The 19,993-nt window shown below is 44.1% G+C and overlaps 1 protein-coding gene across 2 annotated transcripts in view; it reads left to right on the forward strand.

Moving 5' to 3' along the window:
* Positions 1 to 19,993, forward strand: part of HS6ST2 (heparan sulfate 6-O-sulfotransferase 2) — a 295,195-nt gene that overhangs the window by 210,913 nt on the left and 64,289 nt on the right. Inside the window, exon 4 of one of the 2 annotated variants that reach the window (XM_040468159.1) lies at positions 3,400 to 3,432. The exons of the other annotated variant lie outside the window; for it this stretch is intronic. Coding sequence (XP_040324093.1) covers positions 3,400 to 3,432 — 33 coding nt within the window. The remainder of the gene's footprint in view (positions 1 to 3,399; positions 3,433 to 19,993) is intronic. 2 annotated transcript variants of the gene reach the window in all.

Raw genomic sequence — 19,993 nt, forward strand, 5'->3', positions numbered from 1 at the left:
CATCGATTGTGCACCGGTTAGATTTCCATTTAAGTTTCCTTGCGTAACTTTTCCATCCTAAAGAACCAGCCGTTGTGTATTTCAAATAAACAAAGCAGTTTCCCCGGAAAGAAAGAGGATCAGCTGCATTTGAGCTCGGCTATTATTGTTTGGGCTATATTCTCATTGACACATAAGCTCAGAATGTTGGGCTCTGGGCTCTCTGAACTCCTAATGGCGTGTTGTACTGAGAAAGTGACTAGAGATTGCTGTACTCTTAACTAACTTGGCCCCAACGCAAAAGGCCAAACTACTAGAGAATTATAGGAGTATTTGCCCAAGATCAAATGAGTCATTGGTAAAACCAGGATTTAGAAACCAGGGATCCTGACTTTCAGGCGAGGGCTCTCCCATATTTACATCATTGCGGCTTTTCTAGGTCTTAATTTGGATCCCTAATATCAAAGGGACTCCATAGCAGCTTTTTGTATGTGTGTGTGTTTCTGAGGCCCGAAGCAACTGCCCTGAGAATATAAATCCCGGGGACTGGTGTTATCATGGGAGGTTTCTGCTTAGCATGAATCACCGTCTGGAGTTTTGGGGCCCCCAAGTCTGCCCCATCTTTCCAATGATATCCGTGTATTACCTTCATTTTCGCCTCTTCTTTCCCTGCTAATTTGACATTTACTCAGTAGCTGTCACTTGAGGAAGATTTAGTCACATCTTCTCAAACCCCAGCCCAGAGGATGGTTACTCTAGATGCTTCTCCATCCAGTGTCTGGGTCTCGGGCATAAAGACCACAGCTCCTTTGATCCGCCAACTGTTGCCGCTTTCCCAGGACGGGACTTGCTGAGGGGTGAGGAGGAGTGTGATCTCAGAGTGTCACCAGTGCTGGCTGTTACAGAACACTAGAGCATCCAGTGACAAGAGCTCTATGACACTGCAATATTACAAAGCTGCCATTGAGGCACTTCTTGTTTTCACAGCATTGCAAAGCGCATGCACGTGGGGTTCTGTGGACAGCAAATGGCCCAGCTGAAATGAACTCTGTCTCACAGCCTTTTGATGGCGCTTCGCACAAGGAGAATTCGTGAATGCAAACAACGTCTTCTCCAATCAAAAAGGCAGTTCTTTCTAGTACAGTTGTTGAATCCAATGCCATTGGATATGTTCTCAATACATAAGTCAAGACACAAATAAAATGAGGAAAATTTCTTTTCTAGGACTAATAACACACAGTATATTTCTGTGGAAGCCTTCTCCAAGAACTTGGCTTAAAAAAATCTTCCACGAGGTTGTAAATTACATGAAGGCAGGGATTTGTGTCTGTTCTATTCACTGCTGTGTCCTCAATACCTAGCAATAATGCCTATCACATAGTAAATATTAAACGTTTGGTGGGATGATTTTTTATTAAATGTATTTGACATACAGCATTGTATAAATTCGATGTGTACAATGTGTTAATTTAATACATTTATATGTATTGTAATATGATTGCCACTATAGTGATATTTAGCACCTCTGTCACGTTGTACCATTACCTTTTCTTTTTATTAAAGACTCCTTTTAAAAGATTCCATTTGAGAGCCTTCCCAAAGTGTGTGTGTGTGTGTGAATGTAAAATGGGTTCGTAAAGTTAATTCACTTTTTCTAATCAGTATGTTTTCCCTTTTTTCTTTTTTTACATATTCCTTCCATGGCCTTTGATTCACTTCTGATGACTGCCCTCCCTTTTGATTGATGCACCTGTAACATCTTCCTGGATTACCATTGAATATTCCATCTCTGGCAATCTGGATTCCCAGGTAAGGCAATGAACTCCCAAAAGTCTTCTCAGTGCAGTCACCAGGCAAACTTTCATAGGCAGTGGGGAAATTTATGTAGAAATTTTTTTTTAATCTCAAGAGATAATAGTCCCCCCTGATTGATGGTAAATTTGGTCCAGTCCCCAGATAAATCAATTCTGTACATACTTCTAGTATTTGAGGATTTCTATTAGTGCCGCAGAACAGAAAATGATGGTTTGGGAATGTGCTACCTATTTGACTTTAGAATTTTCTAGTACTAAGAATCAACATACAGCTTTATGTTGCCTTATTGTTGATTGCTTTTCTTTTAATTTTTCACCCAAAGTCGTGTTGTTTTTTGTTCATGAGGCTGAGTTCAGTGGAAGAGGTCCTAGCCTCCCTTAACTGTGTAGGGAAGCTAAGTCATGGGGTAGGTCAGAACACTAGATTGCCTCTTTCTTGCGACTGGAATGGAAGAGGAGCACATCGGGCCTTGGATGGTAAGTCAGCTAACGGGGGTGTCTTGTTTAACAGAGCTTTTGTCAAGCTCACCAAGTGCATCACTTTTGTTTCCCATAATGTTAGCTTCTCCAGCGGTCTTAACAACTCACAGAACCGGGGAAGGGGGGCTTAGCCACACCGGGAACCCACGAGAAGAGTCTTATATTGCTTCCCAAATGATGATGCAAAGGCTCTGCTCCTAGTCCTGCAATTCAAAGTTTCTATTAACTCACTTCTAAAGCCTCCAGACATTCCATGTGAAGAAGCACTTCTCCCAAGAAAGTGTACAGGCTGTATAACTTGTTTTTGGACACAAATGTGTTATTACATTGTAATATCCCTTGTTCTGGCTTAATTCACAGTGAAAAGCTAATTGAGTTCCCCTTGAACCCTCAGATTAGCAAATGACCTGTGCGCAAATTCCCTGCTATCAGAAATTCATGTAGTGGAATTAGTGTTTTGTGACTCTTAAGACATATATTAAGAAAACAGCTAAGCATTTTGTTTGTTTGTTTTGCATGAAGAAACATTGCTTACTTTGGGGATGTCTTGCGTTTGGGTGGAAGGGTCTAGAGTGATGATTTAGGTATCACTTGGTGCGTGCTTTGCATTTTCATCTGTTGGAAGAGCATCGGCAAAGGCTAATCGTTCTTTTCTTTTCCTTTTGTTATTTGTGTTGCATATACTCCTGATAATATGAAAAAAATCCCTGTAAGTTCCTCATGGGTCTCTTCAGTCAGGTGTTTCCATTTTAGTGATGCCATAACATTTGCTTTGGTTTGGTTTTTGGTTTATTGACTTTTTGTGTTTTGCTTAGATTGCCATCATTTTTGTGAGGGGGCGTGGAATGAACATGACCCAGTGGTAGATCTATCATTCTCAGCCCATAGCCCTCCAGAGGTCAGGCTCTCACGCTGCCCTGCCCCTGTGAGCCCCCTGATTTATAATCCCCCACTCCTTGAGAGGAACGAACGGGGAGCAAAGTGGAGGAGCCATCCATGAGCGGTTTCCTTGCGGTTTGGGAAGCTGGAAAAATACACTATCAAAGCAAACTGGGACACTTTTGTTGTTTTAACTCCTCTCTTACCACGCTCTTGCTAGCACCTGGTTTTACTGTTCCTTTAACAGGTGGAGGATTTTTCAGATTCTAGATGCAGCAAGGTAAGTGATGATGTATTTCTAGTTCAACTGACCCCAAGTAAGCTAGAACGAACAGACTCTGCAGCCGCTTCTTCCTTTGATTTCAATACGATGAATAGTTAGGTTTTGGCTTTTGGACAAATGCTTTCCAGGGCTCTTTTTCTGTTGTTGTTTAAAACAGCTGAAACTACCCAGGCATGTAGTCTCGGGTCTGAAAGCTGACCTAGCGCAGAAGTGGGATGAATGTTCAGGGCCAGCACCGTAGACAGTTGGACAGTTGGTCATTAGCTCCTTTCTCTTTTTGCTGAAATAGGACGACACAGTAGAGTGTTTTGTTAAGAACGCCCCACCATCCACAGAGTGGTTTTCACGGTGCTTCAGGCACGCCTGCCCGTCGCTGGGCTGGTGGTGGTTTAGGGAACAGCTAGGTCAGCATTTCATTGAAGGGAAATCAATTATTTGAAAATATCAGGGTGTTTAAAGTGTGTAAATGTATGGACTTGCAAGGTAGAATAATCCCACAGGCGAGGGGCCTTTATGACAGGGACTCTGCAGCAGAGCGAATCTAATCAAACGTGGAAAGTTCCTAACTGGGGGGGAGGGTGGGTTATCGAGAATGCTCTAGGATAGCACCTATGCAGTACCATCATATCGCCACGAGTGCTGAAGAGGCTGGTGGGAATCATAAGCTATCTTGTAAATGTGTGCTCTGGTTGCCTGTGTTTGGACTATCGTAGGCTTATTGGCACCAGAAATATTTACCAGTGTTTTTGCTTTCTCTTCCTATCCACCTGAATTCCATCCTATGCCCTCTGACCAAACAGGTTAAGGAGCAAAGGTAGCCTTGAGATTCCTCCACTGGGGTAGATTCTCATTCAAACAGAATAGATGGGCCATTTCTTAAGTGCCCAGCTCGCTTTCGGGAGCTGGACTTCCATATTCCCATGAGGGCCTCAGTGGATTTGCTTGACAGACGAGAATAGTAAATTCGGTCTATAATTCCATAGGCAGCTTATAATTGGTTGGGATAAATTGTATAGACACACATAGACCCCTCATCACATAACATTAGTATGGGAGGGCGTTTAAAGATTATAGCCTGGATGTATCATGGTGGCAAGGGCATTAGATTCTGCCACTACTGGTGGGGTGACTTTGCTCAAGTCCCATCTCTGCTGTGAGCCTTGATTTCCCCATCTGTAAAATGAAAGAGTGGAGGACCATTAAAATAACGGTCAGTAACATACAGACTAGTATCCCAGCCATTGCTCTTATGGGGGAAATGTTGAGAATGTTGTTTTAGTTTTGCTTTAAAATTTACTACATGAGCGAACCATGTATCTATACCGGTTTTGCTAGGTAACAAAGTGAATGCTCTGTTTTTATTATGGTGCTGATCAGTTATTATCAGAGCAATTTATACCTGCTCTGAGTTTGTGAGAAAGGGAGAGAGGTACAGATGGGGCGATGGAGGAGAAGCAGCTTTGGTAAATGTCGCTGGGGACGTTTCTGGTGCTTCTGGGCTGAATGAAGTATGAAAACTATTTGCAAGGCTAACATATTTTTCAACCACTAGTAAAATAATAAAGCAACACTTCATTTGGTAATCCCCCTCCCACACACGCAGTTTTAGAAATATACAAGATTATGATGAGCTCTGCCTCATAATTAACAATTTGCATAAATGCTCGCTATTATTTAGTTGTCTGAATGGATTCTGTAATCCAGAGAAAGAAGGGAACAATCAGTGGAAGCCAGCCCAAATGCCTTGTATTATTGTTATGCACAGGCACAATTAACACTGATACTAATTGTTTCAGACCAGAACCTCATTTGTTTTTCTATAGACAGCAAAAACATTAATTGCCAGAGTGTCTCTCTCTCTCTCTCTCTCTCTCTCTCTCTTTCCTATAGCCAGCCATGTTATAAGGTCTGCAGTGGCTTAAGCAAATGACTTGGCTGGATTTTCAGTGCATCATTTGGTGATGGAGTTTCCAAGTTTCTGTTTAAGTTAGCAATCAGTGGCTCGGACAACCAAGGACTATTTGTTACAATATTGCTAACAATAGGCCTCTATGAATTTAAGGAATAAAAGGGTGCTGGCACACCAGCCAGTTCTGCTGCTGCATTTACATTCCACTCATGATTCCATATCTTTAAAATGATTGGCATTAGACATGCATAGGAGAATCACAGGAAGTCAAGGCTGGAGGAGGCCTTTAGATCACCCTGTCAAATTCCCTCACTTTTCAAATGAGTTTGATTGTCAATAATTTGAATGTCAGCAACCACCACCAAATCAATGATGCCACACTTTTTTAAAAAATTTCAAACCATTGGGAGCTATTACAGCAAATACATTTGAATTATAACGAGATGTTTTAGAATCATATAGCCTCAACTTATTTTCTAGGAAACAGAGTCAGATATTTTTAAAAATATGCCTTCATAAGGTTGCCCGAAACATAGCCATGATGTTGATGGTGTATGTGGTAAAGGAGATGTCCTGTGCAAAGCACTTGGCAGTAGGAAACGGTCAGTCAATATCAGCTCTTTCACCCTCGTGCGCAGACTACCCAGCTCACATCAGCACAGTGGAAGTGTTACTTCAGTGCTCTGAGAGTCCGTCTGTCCTCGGGTCTGACTCTGGTGCTGCCATTTTCTTGCAGTGTGACCCTGAGTGATTTATTTAACCTCTGGAGGCTTTCAGTTGCCTCACATGAAAAATGTAGCCACTTTATAGATCTGTTGCAAAAATTAAATTGAGACCAGGCATATCAAGTGTTTAGCCTTGTTCCTGTCACTTTATAAACCACCAGCGAGTGGTAGCGGCTCTTACTGCTGTTATCTGGCACACCCAGGACAGTCTTATTCGGTACTAATAGTTAATCTTAGGGTAGTTGGGGGTACGTGCATATACACCTATACACGTCCGCCTGTGGGCACACAGAGTCCACAAGAATGACGTTGGAAGACTGCTCTCCTAAAGGTTACTTGTGACCACGGTGACTCAAACTCCAATGGCCTCTTCTCTGGCCTCAGTCTTCCTGAAGTCTTGGAGGTTCTGGTGCTTTTGCACATCATCTTTTGCTTGAAAGCATTCCTAATTTATCTTGGTTCACCTCCTGTCTTCTTCTCAACACTTTATAAGTTTCCTTTGTTGCGATCTCCTTTAAACGCACGCGCGCGCGCACACATGCACACACGCACACACACACACAGCCTCTCCCTCCCCCTCGGCCCTTTAAATGGAGCAATTCCCAAGCCTGTCATTGATCTGCTTCTCTTCTCTTTCTGTGTTCTCATTCTGGGTAACTTCATCTCCTCACATAGCTTCACCTTTCACCTCTACACTAATGATTCCCAAATTGACCTCTCCAATCCTTAACTCATTCCGGAGCTCCGGGCTAACTCCAATTTCCAATTGCCTGCTGAGCATCTCCAGGGCAGGATATCCTAGGAGGCTGAAGTGTAGTCTGGCTTTTGTCATCCTGCCTCAAGAATACAGACGGGGGGTGGGGTGGGGATCTAGCTTCAAGAAGTATTAAGAGTTGAAAACAAGGAAGAAGTGTTGGACATTAGCCTAAGCAGAAGTAAAAGTGGTCTAGGTTAGGAAAGTGGTTCAAAATGAATTTTCCAGGGAAAGCATGACAAGTAAACTGTGAATTTATGTTATTATGAACTTGAAGATGTAAATAGGCAGTTCAGACTTTAAAAGGTATGTGTTTTCTAGGGAGAAGGGGACAGCTTCCCTAGTGAAAACTGAGTTCAATTTTGAGGTGCTGGAAGGTGGGCATGTTTGAGGCAAATGTTAATTAAAAGTATCTTACTAGGGACGATCTTTATGGTCAATCTTGCTTCAGTGTTTTGTTACACAAACATGCATGCCAAGAGGAAGGATGACATATTCAACCTGAAGGACGAGAATATGGGGAGTCTTGTGAGCACATGCATGCATAGATACATACACACATGCTGGGTCAGACATGCCTGAGATTTTTGAATGTTTGAAAATAATTCTGTCAGAGGGTAGATCAATTTTTTTTTCTTTGATTCATTCTGTAAACATTTGCTGAATACCTAGTAGATGAATACCCCATACTCTCTGTGGACCAATGGGGCTGTGAATATAGAACATATAAAGGACCTGCCCTTAAGTGCCTCATACATTTTTCTTTAGTTATATTCGAGTACATTGAGAGTCTCATTTGGTCTAGAAATAGCTGCAGCATGTGACAAACTGTGCAATGAGTATAACCTTGTAGATAATCTTAATGACCAAAGAGGAACTTAAGGGAAATAGGACAGCGTTAAAGCAGGAAAGGAATGTGTATAAATTCGAATTAGAAATTGATTACTTCCTTTAAATTTAGCAAATATTGAATTACTTTGGGATTTTACATTTCCAGTTAGCTTTCAGAGTTTCGGGCCAGAGTAAGAATGATTATATCTAACTCTAAAACTTAATTAGAGCAGAGGGATAGACAAGTCTTGGTTAATGCGTATAGTATTGTTTGTGATTCTTTGTAGGAGACATCTTTGTAACTGAGCTGTTCTTACAGCAGCTACTGACCCAGCCTGTAGCTTTAACACAGGGAACAGTAGTCCTTTTGAAAAAAAAATTTTTTTTATTAAAAAAAATTTTTTTTTCAACGTTTATTTATTTTTGGGACAGAGAGAGACAGAGCATGAACGGGGGAGGGGCAGAGAGAGAGGGAGACACAGAATCGGAAACAGGCTCCAGGCTCTGAGCCATCAGCCCAGAGCCCGACGCGGGGCTCGAACTCACGGACCGCGAGATCGTGACCTGACTGAAGTCGGACGCTTAACCGACTGCGCCACCCAGGCGCCCCAACAGTAGTCCTTTTGAAGAAGGGTGACCCCATTCCCAGAATTAAGTACCATCCCTCTAGTTGAGTGGCTGCCCTATGGAGTCTTCAGAGGCCATCTTGTCCTCCAAATTGTCATGGTCTCTGGCATCGGGTGAGCTCTCTGCCTTCGTGGGGGTACGCCAGCCTCCTCTTTGGAAATTTAGCATGGCCCTTTATTTGCAAGTCTGAATCCAAGTGTTCTTGGTCCCAGTGGTCAATTTCAAAGTCCCCTTTATGATCACTCGTGGTTCCCAAAGATCCCTCATGGCATTTGTAATCCTGAAAACCTACTTTGATGCCCCAGAGCTCCTGCTATGGGGATGTAGATGGCACCGCTGCCTTTCATTATGCCAGCATCTCCTTCGGGACTCTCATGGCACAAAAGCTCTCATAATAACACTGCACGTATTGACTGGGGTTTATTTTTTGCCCTACATTAGTTAGAGGCATCGATATACTTCTCTTGTGGTTGAAAGTAGGAATAAGAAAACCATACTTGAATTCATAGTCTTAGATGTCTTTGTTCTCATGGTTTGCATCAACCATAGTCTGACTTCTTTTACCTTGATCAGATTTACTCATTCTGTATGCATCTACTGAGCACTTACATGTTTCAGGCACTGTTCCAGGCACTGGGGACAGTAAGATGGACAGTGTCCCTGTTCTCGTATTTCTTAAGGGGTGTGTGCACCTACATTGGAGGGAAACTGAAAATAAACAAGTATACATGTAAATGAGCAAGCTCACCTCCGAGAAGGGTAAGCACCATGAAGAAAATATACCAATGGCTGAAGGATGGGTGGGGAGTGAACAGGGTGAAGTTTGCTCTTTGCTTGTGTGACGGTTTTGTACAGACTTCACTAACACTTTGTCCGGGGGCTTTGGTTTCCTCCATTTTGTAGTAGATTTGGTACCAGTTCTAATTTTGCTGCTTCTGGGTGCTCTGTCATTGGGACCACCTTCCCTTATCTAGTCCTATAATAAAACCCAATATACCCTCTTATTAAACTTCTGTTCCATACTTTTCTTGTCCTTGTCAGCATTAGAATTTGGCAGGTTCACCGTCTCCTCTGTCACACGATGTCATTGGGCTTACTGATCCCTCAGGGATATTGTACTTGTTCACTCAAGGCAAACTACCTGTTGAAAGAGAAACATAAGCTTCGAAAGTTAGTAGTTGTGGTGGCATTTGCCTTCGTCCACTCCTGTAGAGGGAAGAGCCGAGACTGATGGAACACCCGAGTGCCAGTCTTCACCACTACAGATGAGTTGTATGACCTTAAATAGATCACGTCTTCTGAGTCTGTTTTTTTCATCTGTAAAACCGGCGTTCAAAGTAGATGATCCCTATGGTTCTTTCTAGCTCTAAAGTGGTACCATTAGTTGTTTTCAGAGACATAGGCCAAGATTTCTTTCCGACATTCTGTTTCGTTTTGTAAAGTGGATACATAGGAACATTTTCTAGTATAATCAGAATTGCTGAGATTAAGCATAAGTTTTCCGGCAAAAGCCAGCTTTACAATTCTTGTAAATGTCACAAGAAGTTAAAACGTTGCTTCTTGTTTTAACCTCTGCCAGCTAGGGCAGCAATTCAACACCAGGGATGCAACTGGAAGCTTCTTATATGTGACCATCTGAAAGTTCAGTCTTTTCAGCTTACCCATAGGAAATCTTCAAAAAGAACCAAATATCACTAACACGAAGGAAGGCATTCCAAGTTGGCTTCAAAATGACACGACACAGGTGTTATCCACAAGTGAGTTAGGTGCCGAGAAGATCGCCTTTGCTCTGAGAAGGCCACTCAGGGTGGTTCCAGCCATCATTGGGCCATGTCCCTCAGCACCTTGCTGAAGCAGTTAGGGACTGAGGTATGAATTAGAAGAAGCCTTGCCTTCCTTAACTTCCCCACACCTTTCCTCCATTGGCTACCCCACACTTTGTGGGAGAAGATGGGGAAGCAGGAAGGGTGGGTTTGGAGAAGGTGGATCAGATAGAAAGTCACCAACATCCGAAGTGTCCTTGGAACTCCCTTCTATGTTGTCACTCTCTTTCACTTAGTATTCAGACGCTTGGCCGTGTTCTAAACACAACTCCATTTTATGAATACCGTCTTTTAAAAATCCGGAGAGGGGCGCCTGGGTAGCTCAGTCAGTTGAGCGTCCAACTTTGGCTCAGGTCATGATCTCACAGCTCATGAGTTTGAGCCCCACATCGGGCTGTGTGCTGACAGCTCAGAGCCTGGAGCCTGCTTCATATTCTGTGTCTCCCTCTCTCTCTCTCTGCCCCTCTCCCACTCACTCTCTCTCTCTCAAAAATAAATAAAAACACTAAAAAATTTTTTTAAACTCCAGAGAAAAGCTGGCCATGATTTTGTAGCAAGGGAGTGTGAAGGAGAAGACGATCCAAGAGGGTTGGGAAACTCCAGGAAGCAACCGTGTAATTTCCAGCCAGAAGATGATTGGTAATTGCCTTTGCCAACTGCTGTCTGTTGCTTGCTGGCTGCCTTCTGCTGTTTAATCCTTGGTACTCGTTCTGTTCACAGCACTTGTAATCCATTATTCCCGAGGAATTTTATCAATGAAGGTGAGCAAAACCCCTTAGCGATAGGTAAAGCACATTTTGCTTCGGAAGGTTTGGGGTCAGCTGATAGTATAAGGTCACATAGAGGAGAGAGTGGCTGGATTACAAATGGAGCCTAAAACTGAAGCTTCTCTTGAAGTAAATGAAGAAAGGGAGGTTGTGGCTGTAGGCTGGGGATCCACAGTGCAATGTATGCGTCATCACTTTAACGCTCCTTCTTGATCGCTGCTGAAGCTCATTCTCCGTCAGAAGATGTAAATCTTTTATTTTAGGTTCTCAGTTCTTTGCATCCTTTTCCAGGTATATTTGTTGCCTCTGCCTTATCTTTCTATTTCACTATTCTAGATTTTTTTTTCATCTGCAATATCTTCCATTAGTCTGGTCTCACTGTCTTTTCCAGGGCATTTGTGGTACAGCTATATATCACAGGAGATCTTACGAGCACGTAAAATGGAGAACACTATTTCACAAGTTAGAAATTACCAGATTATTTCTGTTCCCCTTCCAGAGTTGAAATATTTCCTACTTGGCAAATGGCCCTTCTTTGAAATCCTAAAATTGCACTAGGAAAAAAAATGACTGTCACCGTGGCACCATGGGGCTTCCTGTCCCTTCGCTTGCGTTGGCTTACTGTCCAATTTGCTCCATTGATTTTCCAGACGCTCAGAATTGCCTCATCAGCCAGACACTGGAATTATAAGGGGCTTCATCAAGGCCTTATGTGGTTTGAAAACTTTTCAAACTTTCATACGTTTGGCCGTGGGTATGCTAGAAACCGTGTGTGAACGGCATTTGGCAACACATTGGTCTTTCTTCTCACGGCTTCTACAATTTCCGACTTGATTTCTGCTCGCCACAGGGCACAGTTTACCTTCTCTTCTCTGGGAGCTCTTGTTCATTTGTCAGGAGCTCTAAAAGAAGGCTGCTCATGTACAGTCGTGGAATGTCAGCGTCCTCCCAAACTGACATAAATGGGCCTTTAAATGGCCTTTACTGATTGTTTCTATATTAAAATGTAAATGCACAGAAGACTTTATGAAGAGCCGGTGCGTAGCCTTCCCCCCATTTTTTTCAGATGAACTGATTTGACAATGTCAGAGATGATGCATGAGGCAAAATAAAGAGTCTCTTAAGCCCGTTGCAGCTTGTTTGCATGCAAAAGCATCAAAGCTACAGGGAAGAAATGAACATTATGCGATGCTCTAGGCAGGAGCCATTTTCTGACTCACAGACACCTTTCGGATGATAGCCTACTTTCTGAACCCATGCAGAGGAGAGGGGTCACTGTGATCCTCGTCTGCACAAACAGCCTTTCTTGACTAATTAATGAGAGTTACTTTCTGGTTGCATAGGAAACACAGAGGATTTTCTGAAATTCATAAGGGTGAAATCAACTAAGAGAGCCTCAAAAAATTAATTACTGATAATTGTGAATGCTGGTATCTTTTATGAGAAAATTAAAGAGGATTGGAGGATGGGAGCTGTTTGATGAAGAGCCTCTGAAAATGATACAGTGTTACATAGTCGAAGCACCATGCGATTTCACAGTCCGTGATCATAAAATCTAATGTTAAGCCATCCACCAGGAAAGTTCCCCAAGCTTCATTGGTTCCTTTTTATATGAGCGCCTTCAGTGTCTCTTTCACAATGCTAGTAAAATATTTATAAATAAAATAATACTCCTGAGCCTGGTTTGAAATTCTATACACATGAACTATAGTTTAATGTGAGCACCTGAGCACTGCATTTCTAATCTGAGTGCAAAGTGAAAGCAGACTAGCTGGTGGGGGGGGGGGGGGTCCTCTATTTCAACCCTCTGTCCCACAGCACTCTAAAAGCACAGGATCTCTGGTGTCCCCTTCCACAAGATCTCAGAGTCCCCCTTCTCATGGAAGAGGTATTTCAGATCTTGACAATAGGTACTCTCGTTCACAATTTTTCATAGCCTGCAATCATGGGTTGGTTGGCAATGAATCATATTGAGACTGAAGAAAACAGGTGAGATGGCCTTCAGTAGATTCAGGGATCCCAGGAGGGAAACTCCAACTTGAGTGAGTATCTTGTGCTGTGGTTGAAGATTTACTATTAATTAACTAATGCAATCACTACAGATGTATTATTGAGCATCTACGATGACCCAGCACTATCCTTGGTGCTAAGGATTCGGAGCACTTACGGTCTAGTGGTGGGTCTAGACCATCCAAAACAAAAAAGCATGCCCATATGTGATAGATGTTATGAAAGAAATTAGCAGACTGCTAGATGAAGAATGTGTAGCCTTTGGAATAAACTCGGTGGGGACAAATTTTATCCTTTGTGGATGTATATGATTTTTGGAAACATCAAAAAGGATATGGGATTGATAAAGCTTTGGGCCCCAAATGAGGGTACACGTATGTAGTACAATATTTTCGAGTGCCAATGAAGTATATTCTATGCTGAGTGGTGATGAGCACTTTTGTGGGTTTTTTTAGTTTTTTGTTAATGTTTACTTATTTTTGAGAGAGCGAGAAACAGAGCGTGAGTGGGGGAGGAGCAGAGAAAGAGGGAGACACAGAATCCGAAGCACGGTCCAGGCTCTGAGCTGTTAGCGCAGAGCCTGACGCAAGGCTCAAACCCATAAACCGTGAGATCATGACCTGAGCCGAAGTCGGACGCTTAACCGACTGAGCCACCCAGGCGCCCCAGCACATCTGTTTTTAAATGCGGTGAAAAGATCAAAACAATGGATGTGTCCTTCGGTGTACATTTAGGCATCCGTAGCCACCAGTGGCACTGTCTCTATTTCCCTGACTCTCTTTAAATCTGGGCAATCCTTGTCATCACTGGCAAATGTACTTTAACTATTATGTTGGTAAGATTATCACAGGTTCGGGGGTGGGACATAAATATTTAGAGATATCCCAAGCTACGTAATACAGCTATAACAGGTGGGATTTGATGATGACAGCTTATAATTTGGTCCCTTCGTTTTATTAGTCCAAAAAGTGTGAAATTTCATGTATGCTATTTTGAATCAAAGAAACCTATAGAATGCTGATACAGCATTTTGATGAGATACAACAGTTTGAGTGTAGGAAAAGAGAAAACGTTTCTAAGCAGCACTGTTAAGATGGAGGTGAATGGACAAGGGAAGCCATGATAGGGAAACTGAAAACCCTTTGTGTGCTTCTCCCCGTGCTCCGTGCTTTCTACCGCTTCCCTTTAGTGATCCCAGCATGTTCCAGAAATGTCGATTATGTCCCCGGTAAAGGAGAGCTAGTAAAGACGGTTTTGTAAAATGGGAAGAAGCCAGTGATTGCCCTTTAATTGCATCTTTGCGGTGATTTTAGTCCCCTGCTTTGAGAAGGACTGATCTGCTCATTGGGTATTTACTCGAGCAACTTCCCTGCCAGACATCGTGCCGGCCACTGGGGATACAGAGGTGAATCAGAGAGAGATCCTGCTTTTGTGGTACTCACAGTTGAACTGGGGAGACAAGGAAACGTGATGGAATATGGTACATGCTAATGTAAAGGTACACAGTTGGTTCCTCAAAGAGTCTGCACTAGATGGAGGTTGTTGGGTCAGGAGCTGCTGAGGGAGCTATTCTACGAGTTGCTATAGCAAGTGATGGAGCAGGTATCCTCATTTTCTTTGCCTCACGTAGATCTCGTTGCAGCCTTGGCATCGTCCACATGCATACATATTAAATCTGTTTGCCAATTTGTAAAGGCAGATAGAGTGGTGCCATCTAGCTTCCAAACAAGTAGGTTGTAGGAGGAATATTCTAGAGTTTCTCTCGGAATGTGGAATCACACTGGGTCAGAATAACTCTCAGCTGACTTGTTGTGAGGAGCCAGCCTCGATTTTCTTTCTTTTCCTTTTTTTTCTTTTTGCAACACCAGCTCCATTTCTAGCAGCAACTGCAGCCAAAACCACAGATTCATTGCCTGTAGTTCTGTTTACTTAAGGCAGTAAATAGGCCCTGAGCAGAGGCTTAAGCTAGCCCTGTCTTCTGGGAGCTTATGATCTGAAACAGACAACAAACTGGAAAGAAAAGACAAACAAACAAACAGACAACAAACAAACAGGTGTCCATCACACCTGATATGCTCATTTCCCTTCTCATAGAAATTCAAAGGAAACAAAAAGTGGCATGTCACATTCTGCAGGATTTGTAAAACCTCTGGAGAGTGCTCACTCTCTTTTTGTGACTTTTCAAGTTGAAAACTCTTTTGTATATAATATGCAATAGATTATAGGGTTATTTTCTAAATTGGGGGTGAGAAAGCAAGCAATATTCTCTCTTTCTTTCTTTCTTTCCTTCTTTCTTTCTGACCATCAGCAAGTTACATTGGCAAGTATGGATCAAATTAAAAGTGGATTCTCAATTTGCCATGGGAAAATATGTGCAGTATTTCAACTACTCTAAGGTCAGGGTCAACTTGGGGGTAGAAGAGGTATCATGAAAATTAATTTAATAAACTAGCCTTGAGATATTTCCTAGTTGTAATAACCCCACAGGTGAAAGCAACATCTGTGGAATAATAAAGGTGCTTGGTTCGACCTTTTTAGCAAAAGGAGATATTACAAAACATGACTGAAGCTTGGAGCGGAGACAATGCGGTAAAGTAACGACAGGAGCGAAGTCTTTATGTTATGAGGATGTGACCAGTTGTGAGAAAATGGTGCAAAAGTAGGACACGTGCCAAACTAAGATTTCCCACAACTTGTGTGTGGGTGCAAGAGACAGAGCCTGAGAGAGGAGCAGAAATGTAGAGCTAAAGGAAGAAAGACCAATGAAGCAGCAAGAGGCTGAGCCAGAGACGGACAGAGACCGAGAACTGAAAAGCAGCCAACCTAGGGTCACATTTCACCTCTGCTGTGAAATTCAATGGGAGGCCTCAGTTAAGTCACTTCTCCCTGGGCCTTCGTTCCTCCATCTCGCCAAGAATGACTCTGTAGAACTTACCAACTCTCTAGTTCTACCCTCGGGTGCTAAAGGGCAGGCAGGTGGGTAGGCAGGAAATATACATAGGCAGGCGTGCAAACAGACCGACTGGCTGCATACATGCACTGGCTAGCTGAAAACTAGGAGAAGACCGAAACTTATGGTGGGCCAGTGGACCGTGAGTCACAAAGAACACCAGCCGGAGCCACAAAATCACGTCATCCCTTTTGATATTGCCACGGTGAGCTGAGGAATTGGCAGCTTTCCTTAACGTGGCGCTGGCCCAGCTTTCTGGGGGCCACCACTGAGTCATTTTCTGCCTGGATTGGCCATCTTTTTCTTTCCTAGGCTCCCACAAGTAGCTTTTGAGGATCCGTAAATGACCTCCGATGACCAAATGGAAGGAGAAGTCAGATGTCAGGCTTTGTACACGGGACCATTACCTCGGCTTGGAACCTTCCATCAGAGGGAGGGGTGGAAAGTGGCTCGAGGGTGAAGAAACTCAAATAGCCTGCCATGCATTTGCTGGCCCAGCGTTCTGTCTGGATACCTGTCTGTGCTTCTAAAGCTCTATGGATGATTTTGAGCACACTGTGTTCCCCAGGCTTCCAAATTGTACCACTTTTAAACTTTTGTGAATTTTACTTGCAGGGTCAGGGAACTGATGAGAATAATTAGTACTTGTCAGGCTTCCAGCCAGCGAATGACTTTAGTGAGGAGCTAACAATGTACCCAGCAGACAGACTGATTGCAGCTAAGAGGTGAGGCTTCAGGCGGGTTTTAGTATCTGGTCTCCCCGCCTCCCCCTCCTGCCTTTCTTGAGTTTCTGCAAGAAACAAAACACTGTGATTCTCTTGCTTTGCTTACAATTGACCGTCTGCCCCTACAATAATAGCCCAAGAATTCAGCTTGAGGGTACATGGCCAGATAGAAGGTCCCCCTCCGGGTGAATTTGATGTTGATGCTAAGAAGTTTCTGTGGCATCTAGGACACCATTTTGTACTTTTCCCCATTTTCACATTCTGATCCTAGCATATGTTAGAAGAAAAGCAACTCCATCAAAAATATACTTCCTCGGTGCAAGCTTATCGGGCTAACAATCTATATCGGACCCATCAGTATAGTGTTTTGCTAACCAGCTTTTGCCATGACTAGAGCCGCCACTTTTGCGGGCCAAGTGAGTCCTGAGAGGAAAGGCCGGGGTGAGCATGGTGTGGGAGGAAGACGGTGAAGAGGCCAGGCCAGCTGCAGACCAGTTTGCTCTTACACCATCTGGGCGATGGCGTCGGCTGAGTCATGTGGAGCCTGCTTGACGGGGATGCTAAAAGGGGACAGCCTCGGCTCCCATGTACATCTCCAGCCCTCAGCTCTTCCCTGGGCTCCAGATTCGCATGACCAACATCCCACCCCACACCTCCACTGGGAAGCTTAATCGGTATCTGGTAGTTCACCTGCTGCAAAACAAACTCCTGACTTTTCCCAAGGACTCGTCCCTCTCTCGGTCTTTCCCATCTCGGTAAATGCCACCTCTGGGCTTCCAGTTGCTCTGGTCAAAATGCTCAGAGGATCTTTCACGTTTCCTTTTCTCTCCCAGGCCACACCTAATCCGTTAGCAAATTCTGTCTACTCCGCCTTCCTGACACAGCTGGGATCTGACCACCTGGGCTGCTGAAAAAGGCTCCTGGCTGGTTCCCCCCGCTTCCACCGCCTGGTTCACTACAGGCTGCTCTCCTCCCAATAAGCAAGCTGATGATCCTTTTAAAATGCTAATTCAGATCGTGTCACTCCTCTGTTCCAAACTCTGGTGTGATGCCCATCTCACGAAGGATCCAAGATGGACGCCTCCCCCAAGGCCTGCAAGGCCTTGCACACTCTGGCCCCTGTTCCTGGTCAGACCTCGTATTTTATTCCTCTGCTCGGCGCCCCTTCCTCTCCAATCACACTGATCTCCTCGCTTTCCTTTATGTATACCAGACCAGCTGCCACCTCAGGGCCTTCGCTCCTCTCTTGGCCTGGAAAGCTCTTCCCCTAGATATTGGCAGGGCTTGCTCCTTAAATTAAATCAGGTCTTTCCTCAAATGTCACGGCACTAAGATTGCCAAGAAGTGCGATTCTTAAAAAGAGGTCACTGGACTTGGCCAGCAGGCAACCGCTGCTGATCTTTTAGAGGACGGCTGTGTCCGGTCCTGGAAGAGGAGACAGGTCGTTCTCTAACCATCTGCGTCCCTTATTAGCCTGTGTGCTTCCTGAGTTCCGTGCTGCCGTCTCATTCACCTTTGTGTCACCAGCATCAGGCACAGTGCCTGGCAGCCAGTTGGTTTCCAGTGAGCATGTGTGGAGTGAGGGCACAAGTCTTATTTTTAAACGGTTGGTTATATGAAAACACATTACATTACATTGCTGAAAACGTTGGCACAGCTGCCTCAGGGTTGTTGTTTTTGTTTTGTTTTGTTTTGTTTTTAACTATTTACTCGCTCACTTCCTTTTGAAAATTCCCCTTTTAGAGGCACTGGAAGGGTTATTTCAATTCATAAGCAATTCTTGGGGTTGAACAAAATCTCAATGACGACAGGAGTGTTTACAGAGTTAACTAACGCTCGGCTGGTGGTTCAAAAAATTATTTAATGGGGATTCTCCCAAAAATATAAATTGGGTCCAACCTTCATTTCCTTTATCTCCCCTCCTTTATTTGGCAGTGGTGCTAATGTTCAAAACAGCAGTGGGAATGGCTTTTCTTCTAACACAGTCCTCCCTCTTTCAGGCTCTGACCTCGGACATCCTTCCCTAAACACCACTTAAAGAAGGTTGGCCTTCCCCGAAACCCTTTGTTCCTAGAGCTGGCTCTCCTTTGCTGTCTGAGAATTATGTATGGTCTCTCCTGCAGCGTGGGCTAACAGAGCCCTCTAGGTCAGTGGCTGAGAAGTCTTCGTGCCTGTAAGGGGAGGAAAGACAGTGTCACAAGTGTGGCCAAAGAGAGGTAGTTCCTCTGCCACCCTTTGAAGGTCGTTTCATGCTTCTGCAAAAGAGGATTTTTCTGTGACTCCCTCTGCCGTATATCAAACGCATACTAAACAGTTATATACCATCCGGATTCATTCAGCAAACATTTGCTGAGGGCTGCTTGGCCTGGATGTAAAAGAGACGGGGGAAATGCAGAGATGAAACACGCTCCGCATACCCACACAAAGCCCACGGTCCGCAAAAGTGGAAATAAAGCTAAACATGTGGTCAAATCTTATGATTCAATGTGATAAAATCAGAGCTGAACGAAGTGGAGCCAAGAGGAAAAGATCGGTTTTGCCTGGGGCTGTGGAGAAGACGACACAACAGAAAAGGTAACAAGTGTAGGTTTTCAAAGAGAAGCAGGAGTTTGCTGGGAGGAGAAGGTGCGAGAAACACAGCCCAAACAGAGGAAAGGCCCAGCTTTTTAAGGGCCCGGAAGCAAGGACAAGCACGGAGGATCTGGGAAGGGCAGTGCCGTGACGTTGAGCGAATGCGTGAGGCTGGCTTTCATCATGAAGGGTCTCGGACACCATGCTGAGCTGCAGATCTGATTTGGTAGGCGGCCCGAAGCCATCTAAGGTGCGCAAGCAGGGAGGGGTGAAATGGCTGTTGTGTCCGAAGATCATACCGGCACAGATGCGGAAGGTGGGAGGGAACGGACCGACGCCACGATAGCCATTGCATACTCACATCGCCCCACTGACCACACCGAGACAGCTATTAGCAGGAAAGGGAACATAACACTGAGCATGGGACGGGAGCTCCTTGTTCCAAGGCGAAAGCCCTCGGTAGGAGACTGTTTGTAATCATGCTTAAAATTACTTCATTATTGGAACCCGTGTTTGATCTGTGATTAGGAGCTGGATTAAGAAATCAAGTAATCAGCCCTTGAAATTGTAACCATAAATTGTTCTATAAACAACCAGCTTCCCCTGCCTCCCCCCCAGCCCACGTAACAAACCTGAAAACAGATGCTTTTCCTGTTTGTTACCTCCCATGGGTATTGGCCAGTGCTTTTGAGCCGCGCACGAGTCCGAGGGCCATGCCCGCCGGCCGCGATGCCCCTTTTCCCCCTCACATGTGGATCACTCATGTTGTACCTTGTCAGACGGAGGCAAGACACCCGGGGAGAGGGGAACTGTTAAAAAAACACAAAAAACAACACGCAACTTATTAACATTCGTTCAGTGAAGGG

The sequence above is a fragment of the Herpailurus yagouaroundi genome, unplaced genomic scaffold (genome assembly GCF_014898765.1).
Source record: "Herpailurus yagouaroundi ecotype Mexico unplaced genomic scaffold, PumYag 67681, whole genome shotgun sequence".
Classification (NCBI taxonomy): domain Eukaryota; kingdom Metazoa; phylum Chordata; class Mammalia; order Carnivora; family Felidae; genus Herpailurus; species Herpailurus yagouaroundi.